We start from the raw sequence: 12,722 nt of genomic DNA, 5'->3' as shown, positions 1-12,722 counted from the left end.
CAAGAATCGCAGGGTGTTGCGCTGCAAAATGCCAGCTTCCACTTGGTGAGTGCCTGTTGTGTGATGTTTTCACAGACTGCTATTAATGTGAGGTGATGCCTCTGAGACCACACACTCACACTTACTCACGCACACACACACAGTCCACCGTATCCCAAGGCGGTCTCCGACACATGCTCAGAGTGCAGTGTTATGCCATTGTTCCATCCTCCTTCCCATTTATCCATTCTGTTAAGCATGACACATGTATTAACAGTGGATGGATCCTGGAGCTGTGTGTCCTCACACCATATGTTTTCTTTTCCCGGGCCCTCTCCTCTCCAACAACCACCACTGTCTCCGTCTGCCGTCTCGCAACGCACCACAAGAGGGCACGCTTGCTCTTTCATGCAGTGTTGGAAGAGTGTTGTAGAGATAATGGGCTTGTACTGTAGATTGCCATACTGCTGTTCCTTAGCTTGAATATGAGTGAATAATGGTGAGACTACATAGATTGAGACAGATTTTTATCAATATCATTCTGCCATCTTGTTGCACACTGTCTGCATCGACCCCTAAGAAGGGCAGAATCTTTGAAGGAAACAAATAAATAAGCCTTGCATGCAGCCTCCCTGTGATAAATGAATGCCAGGCAGGTTTTCTGTGTCTGTGAGGTGCATCTGCCGCCTGCCCGAATGGGAAATTAAAAACTGCGAGCGGAAGTTATGCTAAATCTATAAAGTTGGCCGGGAAATTTCTCCCCCTTCGCAGCGGCAGTTGTTTGGGGAGAAGGAGCACCGTGCTTAAATAATAACATTCCAGGTGGCTTAGTTAATGAACAGTGAAAATCAAATATGGAGCCTAATCTGGAGCTCGTTACAGGAAGTTTCTTTACAGGGAAGTCAAAGGCAGGAAGTGCCCTCGGGGAGAGACGAGACACTTTTTGAAGCTTCAAAACAAGGAAACTTTTATCTTTGATGTATTTTAGTTGTGGTGGCTTTTGTACATAGAAATAAAAAAAGTCATAGTATATGTTTGGGACATGGACTAAAGAGTGGTGTTTAATGGTGGCTTCTTACACTTTTTCAGTAAGAGTATTTAGGTAAATTATCATCTCATTCAGTTATGACTTTTTATAAAGAAATTCTGAATCTCCACCAGAGGACACGATTGGTCCAAATGTGTGCAGAGGAATGCTCAGATATCTATACATAAGCCTCAATATCTTATTTACTGTCTTAGCTTGCCATCTTGTGGTGAAAGTTGGTTATGGAATCCTATCGTTCACTGGTAAAGAATTAGAATCTGAGATGTACTGCAAATTTGATAGTTAATTAAGCAAAAAGAGACTAACCCTTCAATGTACATAGCTGCACGCTCACACCTCGTCATGTTAATGTTGCTTTGTGTGATCTAGGATACTATGAGTGTACATTAGGAATTAGATTTGATCTTATATGTTCCAGTTTTTCAATCCACATTTCTACCAACATCATTAGAATGAAATAAAGCTATTTGTAATTATTCTCTGGTGTCAGTGGAACCATCTGAAGCGAGCAACCTGGAGCATTAAAAGCATTTGAGACATACAGTAAAGTAAATGTTGGTTGCAGGGATGCAGGGACTGTTCACTTCATGCACAGACAGCAAGAGAATTATTACTCAGTGCTGAATCTAAGAGATGTTTTATCATGTTATTAGCTCTTTATTTTCCCTCTGTTACGGCGGCACTTCCTTTCATTTCGATATCCATTTCCGTCCTTGCGAAAGCACAGCTCAAATAAACCCGTGTTTTAATTTGGTTTTGTCAGATTCATAACGCCACTTTAAAAGAACATGACATGCAAATGTGTTCGGCGGTGTTTTATTGCAAAATAATTTTCTAAGAAGTTGCTGAGGGAATGAAAGTGGAGAAAAAGGAGGGGGGGTTGGGGGATGGGGACAAGTTGTATTATTTAGTGGCCGCTGCTGTGGGACCTAATTACAGTTATGCATTTGTTACTGTCTCACCGAGTCTTAAAACTTTTTTTATTAGAATTGCTCACTTCACTTCTCACCCACTGTCACACTTTCCCCGTCACACTTACTGAGCCGACCAACTTGCTTGTAACAAGTATGAAACTACTCCACTTGCCATAACCATAATGTGTTACAGTGACGTCTCATATCGTTTCAGAAACGGTCGTTTTCACTGAGCACCCTATCACAGTCTTGTGATCGTAAGTGCCGGTGTACAGGAGATACAAAAATAAACTGATGAAGAAATAAATGGCAGATTTGTACAGTGGATGTAGCGATTTAATGAAAGCTCTGCTGACCTTGCTTACATGAAGACCAACGTTTTCGTTGATAATACCATACTTAAGGTGATAGGGTGTAAGAAAATATCAATACACTTCACGACATTATTATGTTTTCTGATATCTGTATCGATTCTCAAAAACACAGTATGGATTTTGAATTAATAGTTTACATGCAAATATTTGTGGCAGTTCCCTAAAATATAATTTTTTAAACAGGCAATATATCACAGTATCGCAATATATTGAATCATAACTCGGTATCGTGATAGATATCATATTTCCAGATTCATTTCCAGCCCTGGCGTAGATAGTAGACAGGGTGGATTGAATAACAGGAAAACCCTTGAATGCAACGCAAACTAAAATAATTCTGCAATAAGAAGGTTACACAAGATGTGAATTTATGGACATGGGAATTGTGGTAATTATTGTATATGAATGTATTTAATTTGAAGGTGTTCCTGTTATTTTGTCCTGTATGTTTGGATACTAACATCAGTATATTCATTAACAACACAACAGATGACAGTAAAACTCTGTAAAAGGAAAAAGGTTTTTCTGTTGCTAGTCCTAGTTTTTTCTGTTTTTTCGTAAAAATTGATACAGCTCAAACATTTTAAAGGGTCAGCTCACTGAAATACATTTTTTTTGCCTATCTCTAGCAGTGCCTAGCCATGCTGATACTTTTGGTTTCATTTGTCCAGGATTAGAGTTATCCATCTTTGATATTTCAGCCACCACAGCAATACAAAGGACATTTAATTAATTTTGTTTGTGGGAAACTTGTCTTTAAAAACCAAAACAGTGTCCCTGTAAATCTGGATAATCCAAAGACTTGTCGCTAAGGTAGTTTTGACTGGGACCACTTTATACCAAAGAAATAGTCCCTATGAAAACTGTTGACAGTGAGGTCTTTGGATAATCTAGTGTACATTTTAAATTATTTATTTTTTTTAGCTGTGAGCACCACAAACAAAATTCTATTCACCTCAGACACCCAGAACCTGGACAAATTAAATCAAAACTATCTTTCAGATTAAGTGCAGGTAAGTGAGAAAATACATTTCCTTCTATAATTTGAGTGAAATGACCCTTTAAAGTAAAAAAAAGCTGGCAGTCCTCCATCCATCCATTTGGCCATTTGGCTATCCCACTATGATGCAATGATGCCAAGGTTTCTGTGTGTGTGTGTGTGTGTGTGTGTGTGTGTGTGTGTGTGTGTGTGTGTGTGTGTGTGTGTGCTGCAGGGTGGGTGTTGGGTCCGTGGTGCTAATCTGCCTCTTGTTCTCTCATTGGCCGTAGTGCATCTCTGGGTAGGAGAGGAGGACCAGCCCATGACCCATGACCCCGCGCTGACCCACGACCCCAACCATCTTAACAACGACCTTAACCACCCTAACAACCATAACCTAGGCGACCCCGAGGGGCTGGACGCCCACGCTGTAAACAAAGACTAACGGCCAGCACCGGAGCAAGGCAGGATGATGAGGATGATGGTGAAGGCGATGATGATGATGATGATGAGGAGGATGAAGGATAAATGAAGGAATACACTATAACAAAGACTTTATTTAAGATGAAAAAAAAAAACACATACTACCGTCAGAGTCAAGAGAAGGCGAGAACTATATGAAGGAAAGTTCGGGACAGTTTTCCTTTGGGGACGGATTTTGCGAGATGGACCTAATGACTTTTGCAAGCGTCCTCGGACGCTAAACAAAGTGACGGCAACTTTCCTGTGTTGTCTCCTGTGGTCTGAATGCCCCTTGTCTTCGTTGTCTTTTCTCTTATACAATGTTTATTTTGTTTTTGGTTTTCTTTTGATGAAACTACCTGTCTGATTAGCACTTCCTGTAACTGGCACCGCAATCTCTGATACATTCCTTGAGCTAGAAAGGTGTGTCTTTTTTTAAATTAGGACTGAAGTGTAGTACTTAATCAAATGCTTTCAAAAAGACTTTTTCTCTCCTGTTAAATGAAGAAGACAGTTATTTCCACGTCCACGGACCACCATTGTATTGTACCTGGAATGTATTCTACTGTAGAATAGAAACTCAACTTTACCGGACTGTTGACAGAGACCAAGCACACTACCTGTCACAACAGCCACTTCTGGCTCTCCTATCAGCTGTCATAGACTCACTATTTATGTCCCATGACCATGCATCACACTGATTATGGTTGATAAAGGACAGGGCACCATATGACAATCTGCAACACAAGTTGGTTTCCAGAAATAATGTGGTATCGCTGGTAGAAAAACAGTTGACTCTCGATGATGGTGGTGCTAATGATGATTGTGAAGGAGGCCGAATAATCAAACTGCCCTAAATGTACTTATAATACTATATCCCCCCTCCATAACCAGGTCGGTACAGGCCTTCACCCTGCTATATGGCTCCCTTTGTCTTTTTTTCTTCTTCTGTATCATTCAACACGGCGCCCATAGACGCTTAATGTACATAGAGAGATATACAGTAGTCAAAAAAACAGTGAAAACTAAAGTTTTAAAGCGTTTGTGACGAGGAGAAGCAAAGACAGTAGTTTACACGGCCACGGAAAGGTAGGCATTCTTCTAGAGTTTGACAGAGAAGAATTAAAAAAAAAAAAACAGATCTCAAAAACAAAAAAGAGGGGGGGGGACAGTTTCTTTCTTTATCGCCCTCCACTCGTTTCTCTTCATCGCTCATGTCAACCTCAAGGACTTCTAGTGTTGCAGATGTTTCTGAAATACTGCCACTGATCATTGTTGCACAGTGTTACTGACTACTGAAAATGGTTTGATGTATTTACTTTAAGATGAGAAAAAAAAAAGAACAAAAAACTGGAAAAAAGACATATTGTGTATAGCCTTAGATACAAGTCATCTGTTATTGCTTCTACAAAGCTATGTAGCTGTGCTAGACCGTAGGACGTAGGGTTGATTTTATTTTGGATTTTTATATGTACTGTACATTAATGCCTTCTCCATTTACTGATCAAAAAAAAGAGGAAAAAGATGACAATCGTCTCCTGTGCTGAAAACATATTTGCCCCCATATATACAGAATCCATTATGCATAGAGGGACTTTATCCTTTCTTATTTCTTTCATTTGTTTTGGTTCTCAGAAGTATTTTGCACTGTGATAGTATTATAAATCCAACCTATACAGTACAAAACTAGCTAACTAACTAAACTGAAGGTGTGTGTCTGTGTGTCCCTTGGCATTGTGAAATGTTTCTACGTCATTTTTTGTGAACCCAGAGAAAAATTCTAATGCGGTATGTACAGTTCAAATATAATACTTCTTTATTTCAGTTCGATCAACCTCTATACTGTATGTGGCTTTGACAAATTGTTACCCAGATTTCTTTTGTATGCTAATGCCCCCTTTGACCTGCAGCGTAGGCCTGTCACTGCTTCAGCCTGAGTGATTTCCAGTGCTCAAATTCCAACTTGAGGAGATTTTGCCGCAGTACAGCCTCTGATTTTTGTTTCCCCCCATTTTAATTTGATTTATGTAGATTACAATTAACCATTCTTTCAATTTCAATATGCCAGGAAAAGAGGGGATTCAAAAGTAAAATAACAAGAGTGAGACATGAAAAGTGAGAAGTAATGGTTGTAGGGAAATATAACAGGGTGTCTGAAGGGAGGAATTCTGGAAATGGGGTCTGAGTAAACCAATCAGACGTATCCTGCCGGAGGCACTGACCGATGGCTTTGACCTCTGACCCTATCTGTTTTCCAGGGGTGCAAAGATGAGAGATTAATGGCGAGAGTCTCGCTTGGGCTCTCTCCATCTCTGAACCAGCTATAATGAGCATTCCACTCCACATATTATGTACAAAACCTGTCTTGTGAGCTGAACACTCTTTATGTTTCGCTGTACCCTCATGGCAGATGCTTCGTTTTGTAACTACTGAACTGTACTTATAGTAAAAATAAAATGTATTCAAACTAAAAAAAAAAAGGATTGTCACAGAGCAACGGCCTGTTTCATGTTTTTAATTTCTTCATTTCTGACAGAGCGAGACTCAGGAGGGCGTGTCGGCAAGCGTCGCTGTGTGATCAGAAGTGGGTAGACTATTTGGAGAAGTAGTCCATCAGCCCAACACAAGCTATTATCTCTGTCAATGTGATGGCAAAGCTTCACGGGCTGTGATCATGATGTCGAATACACACAACTAAATAACTGCCTGCACCACTTTGTCTCCCAAAGGTGCTCTTATAGTAGCTGTAGTTGAACAATATGGATGATGAGAAACACGTGAGCATGCTCAGAGCGTCAGACATGGCAAAATGCAGGCAGGGAAGATTCAGTAATTTCAATGACAGAATATGACATACGTATATGACATACATGATCAGAAACGTGTGCAGGGTGTATGATGCATATTTGTCTCTTCCCTCATCTCCATCTCCCCATCCAGTTTCTGTGTTTCCAGGTTTTCTTTTTGACATTGAGTGCCTGCATCTGCCGTCTCTGTCTGTTCTGGTCCATGCAACTTTGGACCAGTCCTCCCTTGTATACCACTCTTTCAAAACATATTGTTTAAACTAACAACAGCTATAATTCATCTATCAAGACTAAAAACCAGTTGTAGATAAAATGGACTACTACTCAGTGGACTGTTACTAGCAGATGCACATTAGGTTGTTGCACACAGGTTGCAAATATACAGAGATCAAGGAAATATTTACTGGTGGAAGTAAAATGTTGATCTTAAACTAAATTAGCAATATAACAATGGAAAAAAAGTATAGCTATATTATCAACAACAGGGCTTGTACCTTTGTAACTTTTTTCACCACTGTCCCAAAGTAAATGCTGGCAGCCCTACTTAAAGTATAAAAGGCTTTTGTTTCAAATTATTTTGATAATTAAAAGTGATGCATAACAAAAACTAAAATACCATGAAAATGATTCAATCATAAATTGCAAAATTAATTGCATTCATTCAATTGATAAACATTTTTTTTGTAGCAGTGTGTGTGTCACAGTAGTGTAGCGCCCCAACATTCATTTTTACATTGTCTCTGATCCTTTTATTCCCATCTACGAGATGTAGAGATACCCTTGAGTTAGGGGCCTGAATAGGCACAAAAAAGTCGTAGAAGTAAACACATTCATTATGCAGAAAATTAGTGTGCATGTATCTTACCTGGGAACTACCATAGTCAGGGGTTTGCTCGGCTTACTCAGTTTACAGCGGAACATTGGCTGCCACATGCTCTTCAGCCTGAAGCTGAACTAAATTTAAAGCTGCAGTAAGTAACTTTTGTAAGAATAACTTTTTGTCATATTTGCTGAAACTTTGACTATATCCTGACTGTAGTACATGAGACAGACAGTCTGTGAAAAAATAAGGTTCCTCTGGCTCCTCCTAGTGCTCCTAATGACATTTGCAAGAATCTACCAGGCCTGAACGAAAACAACCAATCAGAGCTGAGAAAGATACAGAGAAACCTGATTTTTTCATAGATTATCTGTCTCATGTACTAGAATGACTAAAAATAGTGACCCTTTTGTTTTTATTTTTCACTACATATACAGTATATTGCATATCCACTACTTACTTTAAACACAGGTTAGTATCAATGTGTTGCTATGTTTTTGATGTGTGTTCAGTACTGCTGTAGCGAAGATCAATACGATACAGCCCTTCTTTACTTTTTTTCATACTGTAATAAACCGGTCAGTGAGAGTGGCAGTTGTTATTTCCTTGACTTTTTAAAATCAATTTAATATCTGAGTCCAGAGGCACCTTTTTAAACATGCGCTGTTATGGTATTTACAATAAAAGAAACAAAGTGATTACAAACTACAGCCAAGATTCTCACATGTTTAAACCTTTTAACAAAGTTCAAATGGTCACTGAGGACTTCATTTTGAAATGCAATTATGAAAAATATTTGTCAGGCAATAATTAGTATTGAAGGCAGCAATATAATATAATCCTGTTTATCTGGGTTGGGAGGGTTACTTTAAAAATGTAATCTGATACAGTTAGTAATTACATGTTCCAAAATGGAGTCAGTAACCTAATGCAAGTATCACAATATTAAAGTAATGGAACTTCATTACTTTCTGTTACTTTTGGATTATCTCAACCAAATATGTAACAAAAAAAAAGAAGAAGAAAAAAGTAATGTCAATAAGAAGTAGCCTATTTTATATATCACTTATACTTATTCTATAAGAAAACAGAACAGTGTAACCTTAGGAAAGAAATGCAAATGGAAAAATTGGAAATACTTTCAGCAGGAAACATGTTTCCTCTGTTCAGTGTGCTTAAAAGAAAAACTGATGTATTTGAAAATTGTAGTCTGCTTAGAATCCCTATTTTTACTAAATGTAACTGTAATCAAATTACTTTGTTTTTCTGTAACTGTAATGGATTACAGTTACACTTTTTTGTATCCTGATTACATAACTCAACTCATAAGTTGTAATCAGTTACTTCCCTGACCTGCTGTTGATGCCACAGACCATGATAATCAGGGTCTATGGACGCAGTTTACACTTAGTTGTACAAAATGTCTTCATACACTGTGTTGCTTTTCCTTTGTTTTTTGTACTTACATAATTGAAAATGTATATTGTCAAAAGAAGCACAATCAGCAATAATCAGAGATTTCAGGCAGTAAATCACTTCTTTTGGCCTTAAGAGTTTGTTAAACTGGGTTTATCAAAGTGTTCAAGGACAGGCAGAAATCAGTGTCAGTTGATTGTGGGTCAGAGTTGAAGGAATCTCCTCAAAACTGTTATAAGGTGTGTGTGTGTGTGTGTGTGTGTGTGTGTGTGTGTGTGTGTGTGTGTGTGAGGATATGTACTGTGGGTGCAAAACATCATAAACTCTCATAACAAAAAACACCAACAAATCTTCCACACATCAAAAGTTTCCTCCCGCGCTGCTTTTCAAAAGAAGAAATATCAGCCAGTCTCATTGACCCCCCTCCTCTGCTGTCTGAAACCTGATCCCGCGCCGCACTGATGGAATCCGTATTTGGGTTAACCTAACGCCAGGACCCCAACGGCTGCTGAGCCACTGGGAGGCTGCCCAGGTCAATGCCTGACTAATTTTTAAACGGATCAGCTGCACCGCACCAGATGTGGGGGGCCTCCTGCCACGAAGTCTGTTCCCAATAAAAATCACATCCGGAGAAAGTAACTGTTCGACTGGTTTATATCTACAAACACACACACACACACACACACACACACACACACATACTCACCGCCAAGGATGTTTCAGATGGCTGGATGTGAGACTCAGTAGTAACAATCAGGATATTACTTGCTCTGCCTGTTTGTGTGTGTGTGTGTGTGTGTGTGTGTGTGTGTGTGTGTGTGTGTGTGTGTGTGTGCGTGTGTGTGTACAGTGTGTGGATCATGTACTGTACATTTTGGGTGCATGTGTGTGTTTGTGTTGGTATGTATGTCATTCCTACATTTGAGTAGGTGTGTGTCTCTGTGTTACAGTGCACATGTGTCTGATTAAAGAACACATTAGGTCATCTTTCATTCCATCCGGCCTGTCGTGTGTGTAGGTGTGTGTGTGTGTGTGTGTGTGTGTGTTGCTGTTCAGCTGAGCAATTTCTACATTTGAAGCGACCTCTTTCACAGTGTGATGAACACCGCTCTTTGCCCTTCATTTAACTTCCTCTATTGTCATTGTCTCTGTCTCTCTCCCTGTCTTTCAACTCTCTCCTCTCTCTCTCTCTCTCTCTCTCTCTCTCTCTCTCTCAGTATCCATTTCCTCTCATTTCCCTCCATGGCGTGTCATGCAGCCGTGTGCGTGAGTGCATGTTTGTGCATGCATGCTGGCGTGTCGTGCTATCGTCTGCATGCCCGCGCGCCTGCGTGTGGATTGATATGTTTAAGATGACGCTCTGCAGCGGTTGCAGTGGTGCCAGCGTTCGGTTGGTCGCTGGGCAGATGGTGACCTGCAGATGAACTTGTCTTTCTGCTCATTTGTTCAGCTGCCTCTAATTTCCCCTCCTCCTTTACATTAGAACTGGCTGAGGTCTTGTGTTGCAGCTCTCGGGCTGGACCACCAGAGGGCACAGCAGACCAGGTTTTGGCGCCTGGCTGGCAGCGGGGTATGGCCCTCCTCTGAGGAAGTTGCATGTTGCATTGCAGAAAGAGACAGTGAATGTCATTGAGTGTGTTAAGGGAATGTGGGGGTTTTACCAACCTTGTGTTGTTAAAATTGAATTACTTTCAGGCAAAGTTGCAAATAAACAGATAATTTATCATTTCCCCATCAGAATGTTATTCGAGGATGTGTGTTGAGGGCTTTGAAGCAGCATTTAATCCTTCATTCAAAGACAAAATAACTGATCAGTTAACTGGGTTATTTAAATAAACTCACCACAAACTCAATAATAAAAATATTTTAAAAAGTCCAACAATATAATACAGTTTGAGACTTTATTTTTGGCTACAAGGGACTTGGACTTTCAGAATCCTGGCTCTGCCTTCCTCCTCAGAGGGTCAGAGAAACACTCCAGCAGCTAGCAGGGACTTGGCTTCTTGCTCATGGGCACTTAACAAACTACATTATGTGTTGTGGTTTTGTGCATGTGATGGTTCCAAAACTAATTCTAAAATAAATGATGCTATAATAAATAAATATGCGCTGTCACATGCATTAAACTACTGATTTGTACAACTTTTTTGCTTCATACACAATACAGCCCTGACACTAGACTATGTTGTATAGTACAGAGTACAGAGTAAGTGGTGCTGACACAATTTGTTAATCAAAAGAAAATGTAATGCCAAATTGTGTCTGATTCTAGCATCTTAAATGTGAGAATATTCTGCTTTTCTATTTTTATATCACAATAATTTGATTATCCTTAGGTTTTGGACTGCTGGTTGGAGTCTGCGAATATGTAATCACTATTTTTTGACATGTCATTAACCAAACAATTAATGAATTAAGAAAAGAACTGGTAGAATGATCGATAAAAAAGCAACTGTCAGCCGCAGCCCTGATTTTAAGCACAACATAAACTAACAAATGCTAATGTAACAGCTTGTCCCCTCATTCTCATGCATCCTTCTGTTTCCTGCTAAGCATCTGTGCTTATGTATGTGGGTGTGTTAACGTCTGCGTGTGTGTGTGTGTCGGGCTCTGAAAGTGTGTTTGTGAGCGCGCACTTTACACGCAGGGCTAGTGTGCTACGGCCTCCCTCTTTCCTCTCTCCTCAGCTCTTATGAATCGATGATCATGTGGTGTAAGGGAGATAGATGGCCCCCAGCTCCATCTTGTCTCCTCTAATTGTAAAATATTAGTTACATTAGACTCTGGCCCATGATTAATGGAACTTATTTGGAGGGTGGACTGTCGCACACACACACACACACACACACATACTTTCTTCTTTCTTTCTTCCTGTCTCCCGCTCTTGGTTACCGGGGGCCTCCAAAGTCTCTTCCTGAAAGAATTGAGTGATTTCACTTAAGGCGGACAAAATAGGCTTCCCCCCCTTCTCCGATAGGAGGAAGGAGAGAAGGAGAGGAATTGAGGGAGGGAGATAAGAAAGAGGGGAGAGCTTATGAAAGGGGGTAAATAACAGCTCTACCGGGAGAGGTTTTAAAAAGTTATGGTGTCGGTTGGATCCAAAGGGGATTTAAGCTCCTCTGTGGATAATTCTGTATGCGGGATCACATTCGTAACGTGCAAAACATGATCAAGTCCTGATCGTGTTTACAAGCTGATCTCTGTGAAAAGGGGATATTTTTGTCTAACGCTAATATTACCTGCCTCGTAAAATGCATCCAGAGAGGAGTTGATAAGTTCAGACAATGGAAATGTTGAACTTCAGTTTTTCTTCAGCATGTGAGAGAAACGCGCGCACGAAATAGCTCCTCTCCTCTTGTTTTGCACAAATTAGATGCAAGTCCTTGAGGAGCACCTGGTCAGAGCAACATGACCCACACTAACACACACACACACACACACACACACACACACACACAGAGCACTTCAGTCTGTGTGTTGATAACACTTGCTGTTCTTCAGCTGCAGCTTCTCTCACTTACACCTGCTTCCAGCAAACAGTGTCATCACTGTGAAAATTGCCGTATTATACATTCGCATTTTAGGTGAAAATATGAACAGCTCTCCAGCACAGGCCGGCAATCGTTCATCATTTGGGGAACACACGACTTGCAGTTTTATCATTTTATTAAGTCGGATGTTCCCATTGTCACAAGAGGAGGGAAAGTCACAAGGGGGCAGATTTTTGAGTTTCACAAAGTACCTCCCTTTACTTTATTTGAATACGGGGTGTGTTATAAGCAGACATATAATTGTGGTGCATTTCATGCCAGCAGTTTCCCCGACTCACCAATGAAGTGGAGTAATTTGACTAAAGCCTGTATGGCAAAAATAAATCCAATTGATATTGATTTTTCCAATATAATATATATTATATATATATA

General features: G+C 40.0%; 1 protein-coding gene across 10 annotated transcripts in view; it reads left to right on the top strand.

The window, feature by feature from the left end:
• Nucleotides 1–12,722, top strand: part of znf536 (zinc finger protein 536) — a 229,003-nt gene that overhangs the window by 202,598 nt on the left and 13,683 nt on the right. The window contains exon 8 of one of the 10 annotated variants that reach the window (XM_051379887.1): nucleotides 3,585–6,253. The exons of the other annotated variants lie outside the window; for them this stretch is intronic. Coding sequence (XP_051235847.1) covers nucleotides 3,585–3,739 — 155 coding nt within the window. The 3' untranslated portion in view covers nucleotides 3,740–6,253. Of the gene's footprint in view, nucleotides 1–3,584; nucleotides 6,254–12,722 lie in introns of those variants that run through there. 10 annotated transcript variants of the gene reach the window in all.

This window comes from Dicentrarchus labrax, unplaced genomic scaffold (genome assembly GCF_905237075.1).
Source record: "Dicentrarchus labrax unplaced genomic scaffold, dlabrax2021, whole genome shotgun sequence".
NCBI lineage: Eukaryota > Metazoa > Chordata > Actinopteri > Moronidae > Dicentrarchus > Dicentrarchus labrax.
This window is presented reverse-complemented; position numbering and strand designations above follow the sequence as displayed.